The sequence below is a fragment of the Phoenix dactylifera genome, chromosome 17, assembly GCF_051530095.1.
Source record: "Phoenix dactylifera cultivar Ajwa chromosome 17, Ajwa_hap1_PhDact_Kaust_v1.1, whole genome shotgun sequence".
Taxonomy (NCBI): Eukaryota; Viridiplantae; Streptophyta; class Magnoliopsida; order Arecales; family Arecaceae; genus Phoenix; species Phoenix dactylifera.
Window position 1 is genome coordinate 7,609,430 of NC_143206.1, and position 27,578 is coordinate 7,637,007.

A 27,578-nucleotide genomic window follows, 5' to 3' on the forward strand; every position below is an offset into this window, starting at 1 on the left:
GGTGAGTGATAAAGTCAGTACGAGTCCTAAGCAGTAGAACACCATACTTGGCCCTCATCAAAGATGACCACATGCTATCAAGCTCAAGCACAAATCTAGCTACATGTTGTGCCGCTAAGGCCTCCTGTCTTGCCATCAGGGACTGCACTTTCAAGCCCCCATACCTGATCGGCTGACAAACAACCTCCCATGCCAACAAATGGATGCCACCTCTTCCACTGGCCCTTCCACATAAAAAGTTTTTGAAAAGTTGCTCAAGTGTCCTCAGAAATGCTACTGGAATGAAAGAGTTGGAAAGCAAATATACAGGGATCAAAGTGAGCACTGACCGCACCAGGGTAATCCTACCCATCATGGATAATGTATACAACTGCCAACCCTCTAGCCTGTGCCTGATGCTCTGCTCAAGGGAAGAACAGTCTAGCTGCCCCCCAATGAGTGGAACCCCCAAATATATCAATGTACTCTCCCGAATGGATGTCTTCATTATCGGTCTGATCTTCGGGCTGAAGCAGATAGATGACTTTGTTAAATTGACCCGTTGATCCGACGCTACACAGTAGTCCTGGAGAATCCTATAAATAACCTGAGCGGCCTGTCTCGTCGACCGGGCTAGCAATAAGCAATCATCGGCGAAAAGTAGATAAGAGATCGAGGTGGCACCCGGCACCGGCCTATAGCCCTCCAACTCTTGAATGAACACTGCATGCCGAAGGGCTCTGGAGAGCGCATCTGCACAAATGATGAAGAGTAACGAAGAGAGGGGGCAGCCCTGGCACAGCCCTCCCGAAGACTCAAAAAATTGGGATGGTGTCCCATTCACCAAGATGGTGAATAAAGGAGCTCTGACATAACCCATAATCCATCTGATCTATGTCTCATGAAAACCAAACCCCTGCAAAGACTGTTGCACAAAATTTCATCTCATCCTGTCAAGGCCCTTTCCATATCCAACTTGATCCCCATCAAACTACTCATGCTCAAGGCCTTACTGAGGTCATACATAAACTCCTGGGCAATAAGCACATTATCTGATATACTCCGCCCTCCCACAAAAATCTCCTGCTCCGGACTGATAAACCTCGGTAGGATGTCCCTCAGTCTAACTGTTAGTATCTTCGTTGTGACCTTATACAAGATAGTACATAGGCTTATCGGACGAAAATGGAGCGGCTCGGTGGTGGCATTCTGCCGCTTCGGTATCAGCATAACAAAGGTCCTCTGCCAATCTGGAGATATCACGGCTGTACTAAAATACTGCTATATAGCCACCATCACATCCTGTCCAAGACCCGAGAAGTCCAAATCTATCAGACCATTTGACATGATGAAGTCCTGAAACTCCTTTACCTTCCTATTGTACGAGAAGGCCCTCCCCCCATTTCTTCCATGGATCGACAATACAGTTAAAATCACCTGCCATCAACATAGGGTAGCCCTGACTGATCAACTGAGAGGCCTCCTCCCACAAAATCTTCCGCTCTCTATAGTCTGTGCTGGCATACACGAAGACCCAAGGGCTTTTATTCTCCACCGATATCACCATAATAACTTTTTGGTTACAAACATTGAAGATGTCAAGTTTGCCACAGCTCTGTACCCAAGTGACAATAATACCTCCAGACAAACCTTAAGCTTCAACTGCATAGAAACTCCAAGATCTCAGAATCGCCCTCCTTGCCTTCTGAAGGCTCCTTCCGGATAGCCGAGTCTCAAATAGAGTACAAATATCCGTCTTGTACTGATACACCAATCTGGGAAAAGCCAGGGCAAAGAAAGGTTTTTCTGCGCTACGACAATTTCATGAGAGAGCCTTCATGATTCACCCGAAGAGGTGGCACGGCCAGCTGCCTCGAGGCCACCACCACGGTTTTCCCCCGCAACCAGTTTGCCTTCCCTCACCAAATCACAAGCATTCACCTCTTTTGCAGTGGTCATCAGTTGGGACAAGATTTGAGCATGATCCCCACCCCTGTTCACCTGTGCCGAGTGGCCCGCAGAGTCCACAGGACCTTCCACAGAATCCACAGAGTCCACTGATCCCCCCTGTTGTACCCCAATTGAACATATCTTTCCACCACACTTGGGTTCCCCGGGCACATCCATTCCCCTAGTCAGCATTACACCAGAGAAAATCTCACTATGCACCCGTGCCAAATGGCACGGTTCAGCAACTGAGGGCCCTGAACCAGCCGGTGTCACCAGTGCCTTGACGGTGCCGTGGCCCACGGCCGGCCTTGTCTCCCCCTGCTGCTCCACCGCTGTGATAACCGCCCCACTCCCAAGAGAAACGGAGGGGGGGGGCATTACACCGTCGTGCAGGCGTTCGTAACGCCTGATGGTGGGCGGTTACAACCGCCCGTCTTTTCCAGCAATCGGAGGCTACAAGAAGCCTCGATCGGTGGGGAATTTCATCATCCTCTTCCCTCTTCTCCACCGTCTCTCTCTCACAAACCTTCACGGTTGGCAGGATCCGGTGTTAGACCCACGCCGTCGGAGCAGAGGGCTGCATCGCCGGAGTAGGAGACGAACGATCCCCTTCAGAGCAGGTAAAGCCCTTCTTCCTAATTTATTTTGTAGATCTAGTTAAAAAAAAAAAAGAGAGGAAGAGGGTAGCGGGCGCCGGCTGCGGGCTGCGCCGGCTGCGGTGGCCGCGAGCTGCGTCGGCCGCAAGCCACGGCGGTCGCAAGGGGCGGCCGGTGCCGCTGACAGGCCGGGGAGCGCTGCCGGCTGCGGCTCGGTCCCTCCCCGAGCCAGATCTTCCATCCGCGAGAGGAAAAAAAAAACATACCGGTGGTTGATCCGCAACCGCGGGCGCCGGCCTCGGCCGTGGGCCGCGGGTCGTCGGCCGTGGGACGCGGGTCGCCGGCAGCAGGATGCAGACGCGGCCGCAGGCCGCCGATGCGCCCCCGAGCGCGACCACGGGCACGGCCGCGGGTGTGGCCGTGGGCGCCGCAGGCCGGCCGTCGGGCGCCATCGGCCGCAGCCCGTTCCTCCCAAGCCTCCCGAGCTCGCCCTCCTCCCTCCACGGGAGAAGAAATGGGAAGAAAGGGGGAAGGAGAAATCGGGAGAAGAGAAGAGGAGGAGAAGAAAAAGAAAGAAAAAAAAAATGGGAGAAGAAGGTTCGGGAAGGAAGAAGGAAGAAGGAAGAAAAGAAAAAGAAGAAAAGAAGAAAAAGAAAAGAAAAGGAAAGGAAAAAAAAAAAAGTGAGAGACCCTTAACGGGTCCGACCTAACAGGTCTGATCCGGGTACGGATCCGAACCTGTTAGGCCCAAATAAAATAAAAAAAAAATGGGTTTAGCCAAATTTGATTAAAACCGAGCCCAGTCAGATTAGGCTAAGTCCAGACGAACCCAAACTATAAATTGGGTTAAATCCGAACCAAATTAAGCCCAATTGAGTTGGATCTAAACCTAATTAAGCTGAGTTAGTCTCAGCAGACCCAAATTGAATATGAATCAAGCCCAATTCAAAACCAGTTTAACTAAATTGAGACCGAATTGACTTTGGGCTGACCCTGACTCAAGCCTAGATGAGCCACATTGATCCTGGACCAAAATTAAACTTAATTGGACTTGAAATTGAGCCCAATAACATAATCAGAAGACTAAATTGACCCGATAGGGCTAGACCCAATCAGGAACCGAGCCCAATTCTTTAATTAAAGACCCAATTGACCTACGTGAACCCAATCTGGTTCTAAATCGAGGCCAAGGGCTCTAAATTAAATAAATTGGACTTGAGATCCAAGCAAGATTTGTATAAACCGTGGCGCCGTGGCGTCGGAGATTTCTTGGGTTTGGCTGGTTATTATAGAAGATATTGTGGAAGGATTCTCTCGGATCGCTACTCCTTTGACTCGTCTGACCCAGAAATGAGCAAAGTTTGTATGGAGTGAAGATTGTGAGCAAAGTTTTCAAGAGCTAAAGCAAAGGCTGGTATCTGCTCCTATTCTTACTTTGCCAACCAGTACTGGGGGTTTCATCATCTATAGTGATGCCTCCAAGAAAGGATTGGGCTGTGTACTAATGCAGAATGATAAAGTAGTAGCCTATGCCTCTAGACAGCTGAAGCCATATGAGCAGAACTATCCGACACATGATTTGGAGTTGGCAGCAGTGGTTTTTGCTCTGAAGATTTGGCGACATTATCTATATGGTGAGCCTTGTGAGGTTTTTACTGATCATAAAAGCCTAAAGTATATATTTACTCAGAAGGAATTAAACATGAGGCAAAGAAGATGGCTTGAGCTACTAAAAGATTATGATCTAAGCATCAAATATCATCCGGGAAAGGCTAATGTTGTGGCAGATGCTCTCAGTAGGAAGTCAGCAGTGGGCTCCATATCTTTGCTTACCACTTAGAAGCAGATTTTGAAAGATTTTGATATGATGCAGATCGAGGTGATTACCAAGGGTGCTGGAAGTATGTTGGCTAGTTTGTTGGTGCAACCTACCTTGATAGAAAGAATAAAAGCTGCTCAACAGACAGATGCACATTTATGTCAGCTTAGAAATGATGTGGAGAGAGGGTTACGACCCGAACTCCGAATCCACCCGGATGGTACTCTGCGTTTTGGCAGTAGATTATGTGTGCCCATGGATGCTGATCTAAAAAGAGAGATTCTGGAGGAAGCTCATCAGTCTCGTTTCTCTATTCATCCCGGCAGCACTAAAATGTATAGAGATTTACGAGAACATTTCTGGTGGAACGGCATGAAGAGAGAGATAGCAGGATTTGTAGCTCGGTGTTTGGTATGTCAGCAAGTAAAAGCTGAGCATCAGAGGCCGGCTGGTTTGCTAGAACCATTAGAGATTCCAGAGTGGAAATGGGAGCACATTACTATGGATTTTGTTACTGGGCTTCCGAGGACAGTAAGAAGGAATGATGCAGTGTGGGTGATTGTTGATCGCCTCACGAAGTCAGCTCACTTTTTACCCTTTAGGGTTGGCACTTCACTTGATAGGCTGGCTCGGAGGTATATTGATGATATTGTTTGTCACGCCCCGGACCCGGATCCGTGACACAGCCGTGCTATTGCCGACTACCGCCCACAATAGCACGCAGCCTCATACCTGGGTAACAGGGTAGTCAAACCAACCGAATCTTTTCATATGAAAGCATTCTTAGTACAACATGCTAGTCAGTACCCAAATACAGAGCTTCTATGTAGTTTATGTACACAAAAGTATACTTGCTTTGCCCAAAAAGAAAGAAGCCCTGATACCAAATTAACGTGTCTCTGGCAGCTATCAGTGGTAAGGATCTGAAAGAAAAAGTAAATGAACGGATATGAGCTACACGGCTCAGTAAGTAATCCTGCATAATCCTACCGGATCAACTAGTAGGCTAAACATGTAAATCAGGTTTTGAGAAGCTGACATGCATATTTATCTAATAATCATCATGGCATAATATGTATGCAATTTAAACAAAGCAGTATTTTCAGTCAAACAAAATTTTCATAAAACATAAGAATTCATGCGATTAGCATCATTTAAAGGAGATAGCGGTTTTAGCAAAATACAACATTTCATAAGGATATATTCAAAAACCCGTTGTAAAACAATGTATGCTTTGGCGAGGCACGTTCATAAATGTCACGGCCCGCCTTCGCAGGGCACGTGACTATCGGGCCTACATGAGGGGGAAACACGGGGCTCCCCTGCCAGATGTTGGCCGGTTCCGGGGCTTCACGCAAGCGTCCTTCACCCCTCACCAATTTTGCTTCTCCCCAAAACGCATCTGCAGAATTTGGAAACACCCGCCTCATATACGCAGGCTCTGAAATGAGACTCATGATCATGCTTCAAATATCATTTTCATAAAGTATGCATATGAAACCGTGCCCCCGGCATGCCGTGGTCCATTCTCTCGGATGCTACTGCGAAGTCCATTCGGCCACTGGCGGGGCCAGCTAGTCATTCTCGGCCACTAGCAAGGCCAGCGAAGTTATTCTCGGCCACTAGCAAGGCCAGCTCAGTTGCATTCGATCAGTAGCATCTTTGAGCCCATTATAATAGTGCCTCTTGGCTAGATAGTATTTCATTATACCAACTTGCATGCATGATTAAAATATCAGCATCATCATGTTGCATACATAGCCATAGCTTCTGAGATCATGCAAGTTACTTATGCATTGTAACATCTCATGCATGAAACATATATACTTAAAATAAATGCTTAGGAAACATTAATAACATGACATGATCCCTAACAGGATTAGAACAGGTTACTTACTTTCTTCACAAATCATGTATTCAATTCAAATTGTATGAAAAATACTGGTTCATCTTATAAAACGTAATACAAGATCTACGATAAGATTAAGACAGATTACTTACTTTCTTCACAAATCATGTATACAATTCAAATTGTATGAAAAACACTGGTTCATCTTATAAAACGTAATATAAGATCTACGATAAGATTAAGACAGATTACTTACTTTCTTCACAAATCATGTATACAATTCAAATTGTATGAAAAACACTAGTTCACCTTATACAACGTAATACGAGATCTACGATAAGATTAAGGTAGATTACTTACTTTCTTCACTAATCATGCATACAATTCAAATTGTATGAAAAACACTGGTTCATCTTATAAAACGTAATACAAGATCTACGATAGGATTAAGACAGATTACTTACTTTCTTCACTAATCATGCATACAATTCAAATTGTATGAAAAACACTGGTTCATCTTATAAAACGTAATACAAGATCTACGATAGGATTAAGACAGATTACTTACTTTCTTCACTAATCATGCATACAATTCAAATTGTATGAAAAACACTGGTTCATCTTATAAAACGTAATACAAGATCTACGATAGGATTAAGACAGATTACTTACAGCAAATTCGTTATCCCAAGTTTCTTACATCCTGGTGACGGATCCTGAGTCACCTAAAAACACATTATAATAAGCATATTATTTCCTTTTTACTTGTTTGGATCCTATCCGAAATTTAGCCCAAGTCTAATGTGTTCATATTGGAGCCTTGATTGGGTCCATATGGGTTAATTGGCCTTCTAATTGGTCATTAGGCTTAATCCCAAGTTTAATTGGGTCTGCTGGAATTAACTCCACTCAACTGGGTTCGGACCCAAATCAATTTGGGCCTAATTTGGTTCGGATTTGACCCAATTTGTACTTTGGGCTCGTCCAGACTTAGCCCAATAAAATTGGGCTCGGGTTCAGGTTTAATTGGGTTCAGATCCCACTCAATCCCTCATCCGGGTTCACCCAACTAGATTGGGTCCGGTTTAATTGGGTTTACTTAACCCATTTCGATTTTTAGGCTTAACGGGTTGCGGGTTCGGATGTGGATCCGAACCCGATTCCGGCCCGTTAACCCACTCTTTTCTTTTCTCTTCTCTTTTTCTTTCTTTTCTTTTCTTTTTGTTTCTCTTTTTCTTTCTTTTTCTTCACCATTTCTTCTTTTTTTTTTTTCTTCTCCTTCCCGAAGCTTCCTTTCATCCCGATCTCCCATTCCTCCTCTCCTCTCCTCTCCGGCGAAGGGAGGTCGATGGTCTCCTCCTCACGGGGAGGGGGTCGGACCGCGATCGGCGACGCCCGCAGCCGAGCTCTCGGCTTCCTCGATCGAGCCCGCGGCCGAGCTCTCGGCTTCCCCGGCCGAGCCCGCGGCCGAGCTCTCGGCTTCCCCGGCCGAGCCCGCACCGGCGACGCTCACGGCCGTACACGGGCAAGTCCCCTCCTCCTCTCCTTTTTCTCTCTCTCCTTGGTTCCGATCGGAAGCCCTAGCCATTTCGGCCGGTCCTCCGGCCTTCTTCTTCTCCTCCGGCCGGATCTACGGCCTCTTCCTCCTCTCTCTTTCTTTCTTTCTTTCTTTCTTTCTTCTTCCCTTCTTCCTTTTTTTTTCTTTGGTCCTTCCCTCCGGCACCACCGCCTCTTGCCGGAGAGGAGGCAGTGGTCCGGCCGGGGCTGGCGGCCTTGTGGCCACGCCGGTTGCCGGCTCAACCTGACCGGCGGCCCGGGGCTGCCCCCCGAGCCCTAGAGTAGCCGCAGCCGAGGCTGCGGTGCCCTGCAGGCGGCTCGGCCCGAGTGGTCATCGGGCCTGGCCTTGGGCCGCGGCCGTTCTCAGGCCGGTCCGAGGTCTATGGGTCCGGCCCGTGACCCTTCTCCCTTCTGCCGGTCTCCTCCTCTCTGTCCCATAGTTGAAACAGAGGGGAGAATACCCCACAGAGGGTTTCTCCACTCCCTAAAATTTTATTAAAAAGGGGCCTCTTACCTGGATTTTTGCCGGTTACCGTTGGGCAGTTCTTCCCCCTGGTAGTCCCTCCTTCCTCTTGGAGCTTCAGGGCTCCTTCGCCTTCGGCTCCAGGGCTTCGGCTCTCTGTGTTCTAGGGGGTCTGTGATTTTTGGTTACCGGCAGAGGCTTATATAATTTGTTTGAGGGATGAGGCTTCCTCTGAGAGGTCCCATCCTCTCCTAATTTCCTCCTTGCTCCGGGACTGACAGCTGCTTCCCCCGGTCTCAAGCGCGCCGGAATCGGCTGCCAGTAGGGGGTTGAGGTGGCGGCTCCAGGTTTTGCATGGCTGGGGGCCCCTCAGTGAGGTCCCATCCCCCCTGCCCTCTTAGCTCCGGGAGCTTCCATCTGCCCCCCCCCCCCCCCCTTGCTCTGCCGTTGCGTCTGGCCTTGCCACGTGGGGCATGAGGTGGCCCTCCCCTGTCGGCCAATTGTGGCCTTATCCTTTCTCTTCTCAGCATGAGGTGGCAACCTCTTCCCGGTTGTCACTCTAATAGAGCCCACAGTAAAAATTTGGGCCCAAACCCCTAACTGGGCCTACTTCTTATTGGGCCTAGTAGGTTGTGGGCCCGGACATTACATCCTACCCCCCTTAAAATAAATTTCGTCCTCGAAATTAAACATACCTCAGGTGGACCGATGTAGTGAGGACTCATTTTACCGTATCGCCCAAATCGGGCAACACCCTTGAAAAGAACATTTTTAGGTAGACAAAGTTTTCCTCCAAAAATTTCAGTTCTCATAGCTTAACAAGAATCGCCCGGTAGGGGGCCTTGATAATGGGTCCCTCTCCTAAGATCGATGGTGAATTCGATTTCTCAACCAGGGGTAATTCCGGTAATTCATCAGGGTAAATATCTGAGTATTCCCTATTTCTTATAGCTACCTAGCAGTCAAGAGTTTAGGATGAAACTGAAATAAATTGCTTTCTTCGACTAAGGTATTATGACAATCTTAACATATTATGATACTCTTAACTACCCATTACCCCAAATTTTTACGGTTATAGTCTTGTTAAACCTAGAGCTCTGATACCACTAGATGTCACGCCCCGGACCCGGATCCGTGACACGGCCGTGCTATTGCCGACTACCGCCCACAATAGCACGCAGCCTCATACCTGGGTAACAGGGTAGTCAAACCAACCGAATCTTTTCATATGAAAGCATTCTTAGTACAACATGCTGGTCAGTACCCAAATACAGAGCTTCTATGTAGTTTATGTACACAAAAGTATACTTGCTTTACCCCAAAAGAAAGAAGCCCTGATACCAAATTAACGTGTCTCTGGCAGCTATCAGTGGTAAGAATCTGAAAGAAAAAGTAAATGAACGGATATGAGCTACACGGCTCAGTAAGTAATCCTGCATAATCCTACCGGATCAACTAGTAGGCTAAACATGTAAATCAGGTTTTGAGAAGCTGACATGCATATTTATCTAATAATCATCATGGCATAATATGTATGCAATTTAAACAAAGCAGTATTTTCAGTCAAACAAAATTTTCATAAAACATAAGAATTCATGCGATTAGCATCATTTAAAGGAGATAGCGGTTTTAGCAAAATACAACATTTCATAAGGATATATTCAAAAACCCGTTGTAAAACAATGTATGCTTTGGCGAGGCACGTTCATAAATGTCACGGCCCGCCTTCGCAGGGCACGTGACTATCGGGCCTACATGAGGGGGAAACACGGGGCTCCCCTGCCAGATGTTGGCCGGTTCCGGGGCTTCACGCAAGCATCCTTCACCCCTCACCGATTTTGCTTCTCCCCAAAACGCATCTGCAGGATTTGGAAACATCCGCCTCATATACCCAGGCTCTGAAATGAGCCTCATGATCATGCTTCAAATATCATTTTCATAAAGTATGCATATGAAACCGTGCCCCCGGCATGCCGTGGTCCATTCTCTCGGATGCTACTGCGAAGTCCATTCGGCCACTGGCGGGGCCAGCTAGTCATTCTCGGCCACTAGCAAGGCCAGCGAAGTTATTCTCGGCCACTAGCAAGGCCAGCTCAGTTGCATTCGATCAGTAGCATCTTTGAGCCCATTATAATAGTGCCTCTTGGCTAGATAGTATTTCATTATACCAACTTGCATGCATGATTAAAATATCAGCATCATCATGTTGCATACATAGCCATAGCTTCTGAGATCATGCAAGTTACTTATGCATTGTAACATCTTATGCATGAAACATATATACTTAAAATAAATGCTTAGGAAACATTAATAACATGACATGATCCCTAACAGGATTAGAACAGGTTACTTACTTTCTTCACAAATCATGTATTCAATTCAAATTGTATGAAAAACACTGGTTCATCTTATAAAACGTAATACAAGATCTACGATAAGATTAAGACAGATTACTTACTTTCTTCACAAATCATGTATACAATTCAAATTGTATGAAAAACACTGGTTCATCTTATAAAACGTAATATAAGATCTACGATAAGATTAAGACAGATTACTTACTTTCTTCACAAATCATGTATACAATTCAAATTGTATGAAAAATACTAGTTCACCTTATACAACGTAATACGAGATCTACGATAAGATTAAGGTAGATTACTTACTTTCTTCACTAATCATGCATACAATTCAAATTGTATGAAAAACACTGATTCATCTTATAAAACGTAATACAAGATCTACAATAGGATTAAGACAGATTACTTACTTTCTTCACTAATCATGCATACAATTCAAATTGTATGAAAAACACTGGTTCATCTTATAAAACGTAATACAAGATCTACGATAGGATTAAGACAGATTACTTACTTTCTTCACTAATCATGCATACAATTCAAATTGTATGAAAAACACTGGTTCATCTTATAAAACGTAATACAAGATCTACGATAGGATTAAGACAGATTACTTACAGCAAATTCGTTATCCCAAGTTTCTTACGTCCTGGTGACGGATCCTGAGTCAACTAAAAACACATTATAATAAGCATATTATTTCCTTTTTACTTGTCTGGATCCTACCCGAAATTTAGCCCAAGTCTAATGTGTTCATATTGGAGCCTTGATTGGGCCCATATGGGTTAATTGGCCTTCTAATTGGTCATTAGGCTTAATCCCAAGTTTAATTGGGTCTGCTGGAATTAACTCCACTCAACTGGGTTCGGACCCAAATCAATTTGGGCCTAATTTGGTTCGGATTTGACCCAATTTGTACTTTGGGCTCGTCCAGACTTAGCCCAATTAAATTGGGCTCGGGCTCAGGTTCAATTGGGTTCAGATCCCACTCAATCCCTCATCCGGGTTCACCCAACTAGATTGGGTCCGGTTTAATTGGGTTTACTTAACCCATTTCGATTTTTAGGCTTAACGGGTTGCGGGTTCGGATGTGGATCCGAACCCGATTCCGGCCCGTTAACCCACTCTTTTCTTTTCTCTTCTCTTTTTCTTTCTTTTCTTTTCTTTTTGTTTCTCTTTTTCTTTCTTTTTCTTCACCGTTTCTTCTTTTTTTTTTCTTCTCCTTCCCGAAGCTTCCTTTCATCCCGATCTCCCATTCCTCCTCTCCTCTCCTCTCCGGCGAAGGGAGGTCGATAGTCTCCTCCTCACGGGGAGGGGGTCGGACCGCGATCGGCGACGCCCGCAGCCGAGCTCTCGGCTTCCTCGATCGAGCCCGCGGCCGAGCTCTCGGCTTCCCCGGCCGAGCCCGCGGCCGAGCTCTCGGCTTCCCCGGCCGAGCCCGCACCGGCGACGCTCACGGCCGTACACGGGCAAGTCCCCTCCTCCTCTCCTTTTTCTCTCTCTCCTTGGTTCCGATCGGAAGCCCTAGCCATTTCGGCCGGTCCTCCGGCCTTCTTCTTCTCCTCCGGCCGGATCTACGGCCTCTTCCTCCTCTCTCTTTCTTTCTTTCTTTCTTTCTTCTTCCCTTCTTCCTTTTCTTTTCTTTGGTCCTTCCCTCCGGCACCACCGCCTCTTGCCGGAGAGGAGGCAGTGGTCCGGCCGGGGCTGGCGGCCTTGTGGCCACGCCGGTTGCCGGCTCAACCTGACCGGCGGCCCGGGGCTGCCCCCCGAGCCCTAGAGTAGCCGCAGCCGAGGCTGCGGTGCCCTGCAGGCGGCTCGGCCCGAGTGGTCATCGGGCCTGGCCTTGGGCCGCGGCCGTTCTCAGGACGGTCCGAGGTCTATGGGTCCGGCCCGTGACCCTTCTCCCTTCTGCCGGTCTCCTCCTCTCTGTCCCATAGTTGAAACAGAGGGGAGAATACCCCACAGAGGGTTTCTCCACTCCCTAAAATTTTATTAAAAAGGGGCCTCTTACCTGGATTTTTGCCGGTTACCGTTGGGCAGTTCTTCCCCCTGGTAGTCCCTCCTTCCTCTTGGAGCTTCAGGGCTCCTTCGCCTTCGGCTCCAGGGCTTCGGCTCTCTGTGTTCTAGGGGGTCTGTGATTTTTGGTTACCGGCAGAGGCTTATATAATTTGTTTGAGGGATGAGGCTTCCTCTGAGAGGTCCCATCCTCTCCTAATTTCCTCCTTGCTCCGGGACTGACAGCTGCTTCCCCCGGTCTCAGGCGCGCCGGAATCGGCTGCCAGTAGGGGGTTGAGGTGGCGGCTCCAGGTTTTGCATGGCTGGGGGCCCCTCAGTGAGGTCCCATCCCCCCTGCCCTCTTAGCTCCGGGAGCTTCCAGCTACCCCCCCTGCTCTGCCGTTGCGTCTGGCCTTGCCACGTGGGGCATGAGGTGGCCCTCCCCTGTCGGCCAATTGTGGCCTTATCCTTTCTCTTCTCAGCATGAAGTGGCAACCTCTTCCCGGTTGTCACTCTAATAGTACTGCCCACAGTAAAAATTTGGGCCCAAACCCCTAACTGGGCCTACTTCTTATTGGGCCTAGTAGGTTGTGGGCCCGGACATTACATTGTGCACTTACATGGGGTACCAGTAAGCATTGTATCTGATCGGGACCCCCGCTTTGTATCTGGATTTTGGAGAAGCTTCCAGACTGCTATGGGCACTGATCTGAGACTTAGCACTGCTTATCACCCTCAGACTGATGGTCAGTCAGAGAGGACGATCCAGACCCTGGAGGATATGCTGCGGACTAGTACTGTTGATCTGGGAGGTTGCTGGGATGATCTAAATTAATAAACCGCCACGGCGCCGACGGTTGCCGAGGACACCGCCGCCGTCATCTCCGACAACTATGCCGCCACCGAGGAAGCCCGCGCCAGCCGCCGGCCCGACCACCCTGCGCCCCCAGGCCGGTTCATGTGACCGGCTCCCATATTCTCAAGCTCGGCCCTTGGAGGCCTGCTACGCACCGCCGCAAGGGGCGGTGGAGAGCTCCGGCTTCTCCAGCGGACGTTGCTCTCCGGCCACCCAGTCTTCACGGTCGCCGAAGAAGCCCGCTGTGATGCAGAGAAAGTTTCAACTTTTACATTTCTTACTATGTAGAAAAAAATTAATTTCTTATAACTAGAAGATAAATCCAACATTGATTATAAATAGGCAGTCTCGATAATATAAATAGAGGCTTTGTATGTCAATTAGAAGAGAAAAACGGCCTCAACCTACTTTCGCAGTGCTCTAGGTTTTCTATTATTTTTAAGAGGTTTGAGCTAAGCGAATTCTTCAAGAATACTCCCCTCGTGATGTGCTTGATAGCTCTCACTGTAAGGCAAGCTACGGTTGCAAGAGAAGCTAAAAGAACTTTTAACGCAGGCGAATTTCAGAGATGGTGTTATGGCAAAATTGGTGGTACAAGGATGCCGTTGGATGTTTAAATAGGCTATCCAAAATTTTCTTACATGTTGTGTAGCAACAAGTAGGTGTATGGATAATAAATCAAGCTTAATCAATCTTAATGTGAATCAAGCTTGGTTTGAGCCTAATTTTTAGGATTATGGTTGGCTTGTTTCAAAACCGGATCGAACCTAGTTTGAAAATGAACCAACATGAGCCTATTTCGAGAAGCTTGATTCAACTACTTGTCAATGACCAATTAGAGAGAGAGAGAGAGAGAGAGCTTGTCCCCAAATGGGCATGATGGACTCCCGCATGTCTCCCTTTCTACAATTTGTTCATACGTACCTCTAAGATGCACCCCATGCATGTTACTTCGAACACGCTCACTCTCCCTGTGATATACCTGACTGACGTGTCTGTGGAGCGGGAGACAACGAAATAAAAAAATAAAATAAATCTATCTGTAGTTTCTACTCTTGACTCCGGGAAACGAGCAGCAGAAGTGCTCATCTCGCCTTCCTTCCCAACTCCAAGCCAAAATCATGACAAACAAGCCAAACAGAGGAAGAACTGCTTTTCCCCGGGTCTTCCCCACCTTCCTCTCTCTCTCTCTCTCTCTCTCTCTCTCTCTCACACACACACACACATTCTTTCATAGAAAAAGCTTACAAATATATATACTACTCTTCCTTTAGATCCCCAGCCGCCATTCCCCTCTCCCCCATCATCATACAGAAGAAGAATAAGCAGCGCAATGGAAGAACAAGCAGTCATCGCCGTTGGCCGCATTAGCAACCTATTTCTTCTGTTGTTACCATCAGCTTCTGTATCTTTCCGTTCCAGAGAAAACATGGGCAATTCTGAATCCTGTAGACTTTCTTGCTTTGAAGGCAAGCAGGAAGCCGGAGATGGCGAGCCAGTGGTAGGCATCCCTGGCGAGCTGCCAGGGAGGCCGATAGGTGAATGCAGCTGCTGTATTTGCAGCACAATTATTTGACTGAAGTGGTGATCAGCCCTGCCAAGGCAGCGATATCCACCCCTGCTTGCAGTATAATTGCATGATGCCACCGGCCGACACCCCCTGCCCACTCAGGGCCGGCACGCACAAGACTCTGCCTTCTGACCAGCGCCCCGAGGCGGGGATGGAAGATTATTAACAAACAACAGGAACAAGAGCAGAAAATTTAATTTTATACCATTCTTCTATTTACTTTGGAGGGTCAAGGGAGGGTAAAGGCAATTTTGGGGTGGGGTAAGGTGTTGTTTAGTTGTTATATAATTGTATACATTCATCATTTTGATTGTATCGATAATGTGTAATTAAGAACATTACAAGGAAACTGGCGACATAGCAAGGCATAGCAGAACAACCATATATTAAATTAACATGGATAATATTACTCATTAGGCTCTCATCATTCGCTAATTATGTACAATACAGAAAAAGCATAGCTCTCCTGCCCATCACTGGCATTGCCAACATTTCTTTTTTCAAGAACTCCATGCAGCTAGAACCAGGGGTGCCAGGTTGGATCCATCATGCACAAGCTCCTAGGGGCCAAGGCTGCTTCAACCAGATTCATCACAGGCATTGCCAAGATTTCTTTTTCCCAGAACTCCATACAGCTAGAACCAGGGGTGCCATGTTGGATCCATCATGCAGAGACTCCTGGGGGCTAAGGCTGCTTCAACCAGATCCGTCACACCACGTTGTACTGACTGTGGGGGGTCAGTGGCGTTCTCCTCCTGAAAAAGGAATCGTATCAGATGTTGCTGAAAGAGAGAATAAAAGCTATTATGGTAGCATATTCACAGGTTGCTTCATTCAGCCAAACTTGATCACAAAATTTGATTTTTATGGAATCATCAAAACCAGACAACACTTGTGGAGCTAAGGAATTTTTCAATTAATTAGCAAAACCGAATCCTAATGTGATGATCCATAAGAACCTCGTACAGGTACAACTCAAATGCTGCAGATTGTCTGCAGACTCATCTATTAGCCAATGCTGATCCGTATAACTCAATGAATCGTTCCCGGAATCAAACATCAAGGTCTTCAAATTTCATCCAAGAAAACCTTATACAAGACTAGCAGGTATTAGGGGACTAGGTCCATCAATTTTCAATTTCCAATCCACTGCCACTTGCAGGAACCTTAGGATTGATTAGCTGGAATCTTTATTCCATGTATAAATTAGAAAATTTTATTTTTGATGGACATCTTCTGTATATTTAATGAATTCATAAGGCACCTATAAGGTAATCCAGTTCCTTGGGAGCAATTGTAAATATTCTCAAATGTAATAAAAGTAGTAACTTATGTCTTAGGGCATCAAAATGGAACAAAAAATATATGAGGCAGGCACTATAGAATATCATATGGGGCAGGACTCCTATTTTGCCATATTTTCTCTAGCATCCATCTTAAAGGGAAAATCCAAAAGTCAAATAGGGATAGGATTCCTCCTACTAACGAAGAGAGACCGCCTGCATCCTCTTTCTCTCCATCTATCCTCTTTCTCATCAAGCCATCTCTCCCATTCGTGTGGTATTTTTCTCCTCCCAAGTCCTTTTCTCCTCCTCCAAATTCCTCTTTTTTCAAAGATCTTTGCATCCAAGAGTACACAAAATCTAAGGAATGAAATAATTATAATTCTTCTATTAAACAAAGCTAGAAATCCGTATACTAGTACTGATGAACACCATGATCTGAAAACTACATATCGATTTACCTAGAGATATGTATTGATTTGCTAGATGACTAATTTACTTGGTGTGTACCACCTAGCCATGTAGTGTACACTAGAAAAAAATATATTTTGAAAATTGTGTATTTGGAGGTATGTATTGGATCACTGTTCAGTATCTAACAAAGAAGCTCGCAGTATATATCAGGAAGTCGACAAGTACATATCACTTGATCATGTAGTATATACTAGTGAACATAATATTCTGGAAACTATATATCAATTTACTTGAAGGTGTGTATTGGGTTGCTAGATGACTAATTTATTAAGTGTGTAACACCTAATTGTGTAATATATACTGGTGAACACCATGTTCTACAAACTATATATCGATTGACCAAAATATATATATTGGCTTACTAGATGACTAATTTGCTTGGTGTGTATTACCTGGCCATGTAGCATGTACCAGTAAAAAGCATATTTTAGAAACGAGGAAGAAAGAGGATATCACATGCTATTTCCTTTTTTTTTATTTTTTTTTTTAGATCACGAGGCTGACGACTCCATTAGTAGGAGGGGTTTCTGACTTTTGGATTTTTTCTTTAAGATATGCATTAGGGAACACATGGCAAAATCGGAAGCCTGCCCCATATTTTCTTCTCTGGTGCCCACCCCATATGATTTTTGCTCATCAAAATGCTTACCTCTTCTGAGAAACTTGGGGGCTTTTCCTATAATACGACCTATGGCATAATCGACGTAGTTGTCACCTTCTAAGAAATCCTAAATCCTAAACCTAAACCATTTCAGGTATTTGGGGACTAGGTCCATCAACATTCAATTTCCACGTCCTTACCGCTTCGGATTGATTAGCTGGAATCTTTGTTCTCTGTTGTATAAATTAGAATTCTTGTAGATTTGATCATTTCATAAAGCGCCTATTTGGTAGTCCAGTTCCTACGGTGCAATTGTAAATACTTTCGAATGTAACAAATGTAGTAATTTAGGACATAAAAATGCTTACCTCTTCTAAGAAACTCTGTGGCGCTATACCTCTAATACGTCCTATGACATGATCAACATTAGTTGTCACCTTCTGCTGAAAGTCCATAGGATTCACCCCACCAACTACAGGTGCTGAAGGATTCCCCAGTGGCCTTCTCCACGACCAAGATAGCAGCTCATCTCGGAAGAACATAGCTAGATGATGCCATATGTGCTGGCTTTGCTGGAAAATACAAATATATGCACTTAAGACATATTGTGTCAGGGCAAATTTAATAGACAAAAGAACCATCATCCAATTAACATGTCTGATATGGAAAATGACATATGTAATCCAACATTCCAGAACTTACCATTTAACTATGATTTATAATTTTTGTGCTTTTATTCTTTTCCATTAGGCGATTTGATCTTCAGTGATTTCATTTTCATGAAAAAAAGAACTTAAGGTTCCCCTTCAAATTTATGATTGTCCTAGTTCTGAGTCACTAGATCTGAAATACTAGAAAAAGAATATGCTGGTAGGGAAAAAAAAATAAATAGTCAATGACCATTTTGGGATAGCTAGTATTGAAGTAGAAATTCTGTATCAATTCTCACTTCCTAACTTGACTAACATTTGATTTATCACTTAAGATGAATGCACTACCGACATCTGAGGGATCTCTAGTGACAGGAAAGTCGTATGCAGCTACTGAATTCTGGGGATAGAGGGATCCCTTTTAATAAAGTTATTGAGACGAATAAAAAAACTACTGTGGAAGTTATTGAGAGAAATAAAAAATGGTTAGGAAAGTTAAAATTGGGAAAAATAATCCATGTTCTGTGCTTTTAGTTTATGTACCATGATACCCATTTTACTTAATGGACCAGATTGCATTAACTTCCAACTTTCATTGCTATCCAACAACTATTCAAGTGGACATAAAAACTCACTTTGGGTGAAATTATAGACTGTGCAGCAGCACACATGGCAGATACAATAAGACCTTCCACACCAAAATGGGAGAAGAAAGCTTGCATGTTCCGAGTCAGCCTAAAGGGAACTGGTTCATTAAATTCAATCATTCCATTGGCATCATAAGCTGCATGAAAAACTAATTAATAAGCCTTTAGAGAGAGGTGTACAAGTACCAATCATTTGCATGATTTTTTTATTTAAAAAATATCAAATATTACCTGGATGAAAATCAGTTTGGAATATCTTCCCAGTGTTCTTAGCAAAAAGAATCTTATTTGGGGACCTGCCCCCAATCTGCAACATGTATGACATGAAACAGGAAAGTGCAAGATGGATAGCAAATTGTTTCTTGAAAGTCCAAAGGTGGTTCCCACTTGGGAGAGTCTTGTACATGTACTGGGAGAAAATGTTGTCATTAACCACGGTTTTTGTTATTTCATTATACGCCTGCAGACGCAGTTCCAGTACAGCTTCAGGTGAGACCTGTCCTGAGATGGCTTGATTGAGTTGTTCCTTGAAAAGGGTGATGGGCATATCGGCTTCTCGATTGTGCCGTGCACAATTGATCTCATAGACCTCAAGAAAGGTGCTATACATCAAGTCATCCTCCACCATTCGTACCTGAAAAAGAACAGCCACTTTTATAACATAATTCCTAGAAAAAAAAAGAATATATAGAAAAAAGAGATGGAATGTTTAACTGTGATAATAAACAAGAAGAGGAAAGGCACCTGTGACCAAACAGGTATTATTATTGGAGTATGGATAGATAGATAGCGCCTCCTTGATTCCTTGTGCTTATCAAACATTTTGTTTAGTACACGGAAGAGTTGAAGCATACGTTCATCACTCCTAGCATTTGGAGTCAATGACGTCTGGACAATGAAATGGCGTTGGGAACCATCAGAGCCTATAAGGGTCAGACGCCGGAAACTGCTACCATGCCTCCGCACAATCGGAATATCAGATCCAACTCTGTCCAACTTTATTGTATGATCAGGTGCCACTTCCTGGAGAAACAAATTGCAACTAGAATTAATGCACTTTTAAGACACGGACAGATAGTATTTCAAGTTTTGGACTCACAACAAAAATGACCAACAAAAAGCTGAATATTAGTGCTGATTATAGCAAGTTCAAACCAACCTGGTCAGTAAAATACTGTCCTGGAACTTCCACGTCAACATGAAAATCGCGCAATACTTTACTCTCTTCTTCAAGTTTTAAGACAGCAGGAAATCTATCTTCAACATTGCTCTGGAGAACATTTTTCCAGTGCTTCAACCGTTCTGTCAATTCAGAGAGAGTGGCTGGAAAAGTTGCTGTGCTCTCTGGGTCAAGATCACGCTCAAATTCCTGTTTATATTCTCGTACAAAATCAACATGCTTGTTTACAGCATCTGCTGAAAAGCAAGCTCTGCAAACACCAGAAAGCTCCTTTTTCAAAGATGGGGGAACCTCCCCCGTAGTGGCTGTTGGATATTTGTAGCAACGATGCAGCAATGCATTAACCACAGCCAAAAGTCGCTCTTCAGGAAGAGTAACAAATCTTGATCCAATTTCAGATAGTAAAACCTGGAAAAAAAATCAGATGGCCGTGAATTATTAGGAAAGAAAAACATGTATTGACAAGTAGTCCTCCATACCTGCTTGGCTCAATGAATAATAGCATATCAAAATCACAACAATTTGTTAGCTATACTTCTCATCCACTTACTAGAAAGCCATTTTACAACAAAAAGTAGAACATGTTTTGATTAAGCAACAAATGACTGCATTTCTTGCATTTAACAACGGTACATTTTGCACTTCAAAACACTCTTGATGTGCTTTATGCATTTCAATCAGAAAGGATAAATTTGGGTATAATGTGAAATGTCATGCTTCTGGATTCTATATGAAACACTATTGAATTATAAGCTATCAGTAAAGGGCTCCAAGTGTTGATCCCAGGCCCCTTCTCCATTAAACAAATTCCTGCTACAAGTAGCAGAGTACCACAAATAGGGGGTTGAATGATGATGTTTCTTTGCTAAAAACTGTTGTGTGAAGATTATATGGAAAAGACAAAGAATGAAAATTTGAATGGACATTGATATTCTTAAATAATGTTGGCAATAAACAGGAGATATTGTCAGTGTCGCTATGTAAGCACATTTTCAATGGTTTCACAGATGAGAGGTGTTTCTTTATACCACTTATGTTGTCGGAGTTATTTACCCCTGAATCATCCTTTTTTATCTTCAACATCTCCCAACCAAGCAACACTGATTCAAAGGCATCTCATTTTTATGAAACTACCGTATCTTGTGATGTGACCCTCGTATAAGCAAACACATAACAAATTATGCACTGCAAAAATTTGAAAGAATTTTGGACTTCCAACCTTCCTCAGAAAGTGTAAGAGACAATTGTTAGAAGTACATTTTCTTTTCAGTCACCTCTTTTATTTTTTTTTCCTGGTAATGTCTTCATTTATTATCTTGCTTTCCAAAATAATACATCCAATGTTATGAAAATAGTCACCTATAAGGTATTTTACAAAAAAAATTGCTAGCTAAAATAGTCACAACAACCAAAAATCACTGGCTACATAGCACAGTTAATATCAGTCCCATGCCCAAATTTAACATAATAGAAGGTTGATGCCACACTGACTTTTAATGGCAAAAAGAACAAACTACTAAAAATTAATTCAAAGCTAGACATGTTAAGAGGATCAAACATTATTCTATTAGCATTCCCAAAGATTTGAAACTGCCAGCTTAGACAAAACCAGGAGGTGCTAGGAATGTTAGGCTAATGACTGAAACAAAATCAAAAGGAAACAAGAGAAGACACTGGCTACGTTATTTCTTACCTCAAGTTCACTAGCCAAATTAGGATGCTTGTTCCTAAGAGCCTCCATTATGTCCTTTGCAGCATCGAATGCACTAGCAGCAGAAGCTACCCAACCAAGCCCAGCATTACGCCTTAATCCACTCTGGCCGCCTTCCGTTACAATTGAAGTTTGTGGGGGTTGGTCATGTCCAGTCCTAACACCTCCTTCAATTGTTGAGGACCTTTCAGGTTCTTGTCCTTGAGAATTTGCCCCATCGTGGGAACCACCAACACCACCTGACTGGGAACCTTGATGGACCTGACTTTCTGAAGTACTTCCAACATGACTGGGGCCTCTTGCATTTGCTTCAGACAAATTATAGGAACCAGCATTATTCCCCGAGACAGCTTGTTGCATGCGCTGCTGCGCCAATGCTATATTTCTACCAAGTTCAGATTTATTAGCAACATCACGGCGTTCCATTAGATATGTGCGGAGCCAGTAATATAAAGCCTGCAAAATATTTTTCAATGTTTTAAGTACATGAAAGAAAATTAATAGATATAACAAATGCTACCTCTATATGACCATCATATCCTTGAATGTTAAATACCTGTGGATATACTTGGGCAATTTTCAATAAAACAAGCTTGCAATGCGGTGCTTCACTTCTTTGCAAGGAAAGCAGTAGCTGTGGTATCCAAGGAAGCCAAACCCAATGAGGCAACTGGTCCAGATATTTGACCAACGTTCTTCCCACAGTTTCATTTGGTGTATCAAAGCTAAGATGATAAAGAACTCGAGCTAGATGGCTCCGGGAGTTCGAAACACCATACTTGATGCCTTGAAAGAAGCAGCTCACAGCATATTCTAACCATAGATCCTCATGCGTTTCTTTATAAATCTGCAGAAAAGCCCATAAACCTTAAGATGATTTTCTTCAAATAAATACAGATGATTAATGCTTAAAGGAAAGAACATGACATACCATATCACAATAGTTTCCCCAATGTATCCATCCTTTGGGTAAATGTTTAAAAAGGCTTATGGCATTCGAATATTGAAGGTTAGCATTCTCACAGTCATTCATCTTAAGTAAGAAGTCACCTCTGAGGCAAAATATTTCTGCTTTATGTTTCACAGGAAAATATTCAAGATTAGTATTGTTTATCAGATTAAGGCCACTAGTCAGTTCTCCTTTCATTTCCAGATAAGCTTTTGCTTGTTCCTTTATCTTCACGAATGCTTCCTGCGAGTAGATGGTTAACAAATAAGTTCTCACATCAAATCTTTGAGAAGTAGACAAATGCAAAAAGAACATAAGAACTTTTATATCAAACTATCACCTGCACTTCCATGGTAGAATGGCCATACATCTTGTCAAGTATCATTACACAAACATCGTAAAGGCCTTGCTTACGGGCTATGTGAGCAAGCTTATTCACATTCCAAGCTTTGTCTCGATAGCCAAGATGATGAAGTTGGGGGTTGGTTTGACCAAAGTCCTTAAATGCGTCTATCACAACATTGTACATCTCATTCCTCCATTGGAGTAGACCATACCAGACAGACATATTATCCCATTCATTAGGAGTTCGTAGTCTCCATGTCTCAAAGATATCCTTGAGTTCTGCAAACACACTATGGATATTGGCACCTGAATTCCCTGAAGGTTGCTTGTTCCCATTTGCAATGTCCAGAAGTATTCTTGCAGATTCTTGTACCTCGACTAATTGTTGGAACTGCTGCAAAAGTGGTGTTCGAGACTGGACAGACATCTCAGGCAGTTGCCACCAATGTTCTAATGCAAGTTCAATACCTTTGGCCACAATGTTTTCAGCTTCCCCAACACCATTAGCATTCCTATCGTGAAGAGCAGAGAATGCTTGCACCAAACGCAACTTTGGTGTTTCCTCTACCTGAGCCTTTGGAATTACATTATCCTTCAAATATGCCCAATCAGGAACCCTCCAGAGACAGTCGAGAAGAATTTCATAATTCTCTACACTCTTGCCAAAATCTGCCAGGACATCCCACTGACTTAACTGGCTAGCACAATGAAGCCATTGTTCTTCCCAAAGACACATTTCAGCCTTTGGAACTGTGTTGTTATAAGTACCCTGTGTTGCCTTGATCATCGGTTGATAAAAGAGGCTTTGACCACGCTGCCAGTAACCATGCTGAACAAGTGATAGTCCAGCTCTTGTTTCTGCAGTAATTGACCTTCTCTTCCACAAGCCACACCTCATGTCTTCTTCATTGAGAAGTCGATAGAGCTCAGCTAGTGATTCAGAACATTTTGCTTCGTTCATGAGCAACATGACATGACTCTCTAGAAGAGCTAGTGAAATGTGCCATGCATTGTAAGTCTTCCCAATATATTTAATGAGCTCACTTGGCATCCGAGGTTGAGGGTGGCTCAAATGAAGCCCTTCAAGAAGTGCTTGGACAACATTAGGTCTGCTACCCTGCTGTTTTTTGTGGTAATCCTTTGACAAAAGAGATACCATTGGCTTGGCAAGTGCAACTTGTTCTTCTTTATGTAAAGCAACCCAGACAATTGGGAAGACTAACACCCACATATGATACGCCACATTAGCATCTGCATAGGCTAGTTCCCTTAGGGGAATCACAAGATCTTGCACCTGCATGATAGAAATGATAAAGTACAAAATTATACCCCAAAAATACCCAAAAAAATGGATAAAAAAAAAATAAATCATACAGCCATGAAAACAAACTGACCTGAAATTTGCTCATCTCAGTCAAAAATTGGGCATGTCTAGCCACAAGGGCATCAAATGTAAGGGAAACACCATCTGAACAATCCGGTGCATCAGATACCTGTTGCTGTACTATAGGACGGTCTGGAAAGGACCCTGATGCCATTAGTGGCAGTACTCGTGCAGAATTTGGAGCAAGCATGATTGGTTCATTCTCTACTAAGACAGCCAGTAGAAGGTCAAGGCCCTGTTTCAGCCAGAAAACATCACCTACAGCTTCCCAGTCTTGAATTTGGATGATGAATTGGAGTCTTGTGTATAGCGTTTTCCCAAGGGTCTCGTGATAAAGCAAGAAGAACCGTTGTCTAACTTCTGGATCTTTTGCTCTTAATCCAAGCATGAATTGCCTTTCTACCTTTAGGAATACTTCTTGACGAAGGGGTAGAGGATATCTGGCAACCATCAAAATTGTCAGACAAAAGAAAACAAATCATCCCGCAAAGATTCACCATCAGTAAATCTCAGTTTATTGCTTACTTGCTTGAATCCGTACAGAGCCTATAAAGAAGTTGTAAAAATTTCTCATCCCATTCTTTTAGTGCTGCAGGAGAGAAGTTCTTCCTGTCAACTAAAGACAGCTTCTGCATAAAGGATACTATCTCCTTCTGAGTAAGAGCAGCACTTGAAGCACCAGATGAAGCATGCCTATAGTCATCCTCACTCCAAACCTTTATTGCATCAAGTATGCATAAGAGCAAACTGGGATCTGTACCTTTTTCTGAAAGCAGTGCATGCAGTATTTGGCCCATTAATCGTTTACACTCAGTTGAATGCATGACCCTTTCATTAATAAGCTGTAGAGCGCATTTCATATTAGAGATGACCGAAGCAGAGTCAGTGATTGCTCGTGAACTTACTGATGAATCTAGGTCTGTCCTCTGTCCCTGGAAATAAGATCACAAATAAGCAACACCTATAGGATGATAAGAATAAGAAAGAAAATCATAATTCACTTATAATATTATAACATAACACCATTAAATAGAAGAATGATGACTAAACATCAATATGACAAACGAAAATTCTAGCAGATCGTATTATACTGCAAAAGAAATATCTATAGGTTATGATATAGCGCATATTTGCCGACTTGACCTCGGTATAAGTCGTCATACCTGACCTCGGTATTGTCCGAAGTGTTTTACCTCAGTCTTAGCTGAAATGTCATTCTAGCCCGATCGAGCAACAAAGAATAGCCACGTGTCTCCCATTGAGGACCATTTTCAGGCAATTAATGCTCATTAAGAACATGGCCATGATCTATGCGGCGGTTACGCCAGATCGGCCATTATTGCATGGTTAAAACAGTTGTCATTACATGCACAATGTGGGAGTCGTTACTCAGCAGTTATTGCACGTCCTATTAGTCTGGATAATGGCGACCCCATCCTATAAAAAGGAAGGACTGTGGGACCCTCAAGCAAGTCATTCTTCACTCAACTTTCTCTCTCCAAAAACTCTCTCTCTCTTCCACCGTTTTCTTAGAATTTGACTGACTTGAACATCAAAGAATCCCCCGCCAGACAAACTCCGGCAAAAGGACTTCAAATTCAGATCAATCCCAATTCATCGAAGTTTAGTCAGACTGTCAGAATCACCACCAGTGCTCCACTTATCAGCCCCAACTCTTCAGCTTGGAGCGGAACCGACCTCACTTTCACCTTGGTCACCTACCGACCTCAACACACCAGTTCGGATTCTAGCGGTAACAGTTACATTATGGTTGACTTAGAATGACACAGATTTGCCAATCTTGCATTTGGTATTTCTGCCAATCTCCTATTTTTGTTTCTTATGCATGTTCATAATTCTTTTAAATTTGGTTCTAGTCTCTTGAAAACAGAAACATGTTCCATAACCACAGCTGCTTTTTATTTAAATCAGAAGAAAAAAGGCATATGCAGCATTGCTTTTGCATTTCAAAAGGATTCTACATGAAACACTTCAGAAGAAGTGCTTTGAAGAGAAGTTTTTGTTTCATGTTTGCTAACAAATATGGAAACAATTCTTAAGTCGATCTGGCTCAACAGTTACAGACCTAATTTTGGGATTCTTAAATCTAACTTTGTTAAAATTTGGTTTAAATCAAGAACTAGTATATGACTCATATAATCATGTTTTGGATGTGGATTGGGTCCAATTACAATACAGACTACCTAATCCATTTGTACCTCCAATATGTCAGCTCTTAATAGAGACAAATTCATTACTTTCATGGAAAAAAGAGTAGATGCTTCATATAAACATAAGCCCAAAATTAGTTTTCTATGCTTCTCTAAAATTTTTGAAAATAAAAAGGGGCCCCCTCCAGGGCCCCTGTTTTGAACGAAACAGAGGAACCAGAGGCAGAGCCCCTCCACGCGGCTCCCCGGCCCTCCCTCTCTCTTCCTCTCCCTCTCCTGCCCTCCCCCGCTCTCTCTCTTTTCCTCTCTTTCCTTCTCCTTCTCCCCCTCAATCCCAATTTCACGTTTTGGTTGCCGGAACCATTCCAATCTATCGCCGATACGGCTTGGTACGCTCCGAACCAAGCGGTTCGGGATGGTTCCGCCGACTATAGTACATATTGTGGTACATGCCTTGATACATTTTAATGCAGCGTGGTATGTACCAAGGCATACCGTCTCAATACCAGGCCCCATACCAATACCACAGTACCACTGTGTCAGTATGATATAGTACGGAGCCGGTTCAGCGTACCGAGTTACCGTACGCCCCTCGTACTGTGCATCAGTACCGAACCAATTCGGTATGGTACGGCGAACCTTGGTAGATACCATAGTATGGTCTGTTCTTAAAGCTGCATAAGCTTCCTCCATATTGCCATATAGAATTTCTTTGATACTTTGTTTCACAAGCCAACCTTCAAATTTAGTCAAAAACTAATACCACAAGTTGACAAAAACATAGGATAAGGATATATTTCTAAGTATCCTGATTGAGTAACCCTACATCCAATTGAAAAATAATATAGATCCGGCACATGCATACTCCCAAGTTCCAAACTAATCCAACCAATTTTCTTTAGGTATCTGTAGCACGAATCTGATTTACAAACCTTCTAAGAACCAGATCCTAGTATGAGTTCCAATGTTTGTTGTATTGCCCCAGTTCAAGGCATACCAATCCGTATCAAATCGGAACCAGCACAAAAACACCATTCGAGTCAGTAAAGGCTCTGAACCGGCCCATACCAATCCCTGCAAGTTGAACCATACCATACTGCCCAAAACCAAGATGTGTATTGTGCAGTACCAACCTGTACAAACTTGCACCACTCAGTTTCAAGTAGGTACGGTGATAAAAAGAAAAAAA

General features: G+C 43.7%; 1 protein-coding gene across 2 annotated transcripts in view; it reads right to left on the reverse strand.

The window, feature by feature from the left end:
- Positions 1 to 15,263: 15,263 nt before the first annotated feature.
- The window catches only part of LOC103721031 (uncharacterized), a 66,465-nt gene continuing 54,150 nt past the window's right edge, over positions 15,264 to 27,578 (reverse strand). Inside the window, exons 25-36 of one of the 2 annotated variants that reach the window (XM_039132730.3) lie at positions 24,744 to 25,150; positions 24,229 to 24,658; positions 22,830 to 24,128; positions 22,472 to 22,732; positions 22,097 to 22,387; positions 21,523 to 21,996; positions 19,809 to 20,237; positions 19,394 to 19,672; positions 18,881 to 19,283; positions 18,638 to 18,786; positions 17,721 to 17,924; positions 15,264 to 15,749 (exon numbers count right to left, since the gene is read on the reverse strand). In XM_039132730.3, coding sequence (XP_038988658.2) covers positions 15,630 to 15,749; positions 17,721 to 17,924; positions 18,638 to 18,786; positions 18,881 to 19,283; positions 19,394 to 19,672; positions 19,809 to 20,237; positions 21,523 to 21,996; positions 22,097 to 22,387; positions 22,472 to 22,732; positions 22,830 to 24,128; positions 24,229 to 24,658; positions 24,744 to 25,150 — 4,746 coding nt within the window. In that variant the 3' untranslated portion in view covers positions 15,264 to 15,629. Of the gene's footprint in view, positions 15,750 to 17,720; positions 17,925 to 18,637; positions 18,799 to 18,880; positions 19,284 to 19,393; positions 19,673 to 19,808; positions 20,238 to 21,522; positions 21,997 to 22,096; positions 22,388 to 22,471; positions 22,733 to 22,829; positions 24,129 to 24,228; positions 24,659 to 24,743; positions 25,151 to 27,578 lie in introns of both variants that reach the window. The other variant, XM_039132729.3, reaches the window with a different exon arrangement.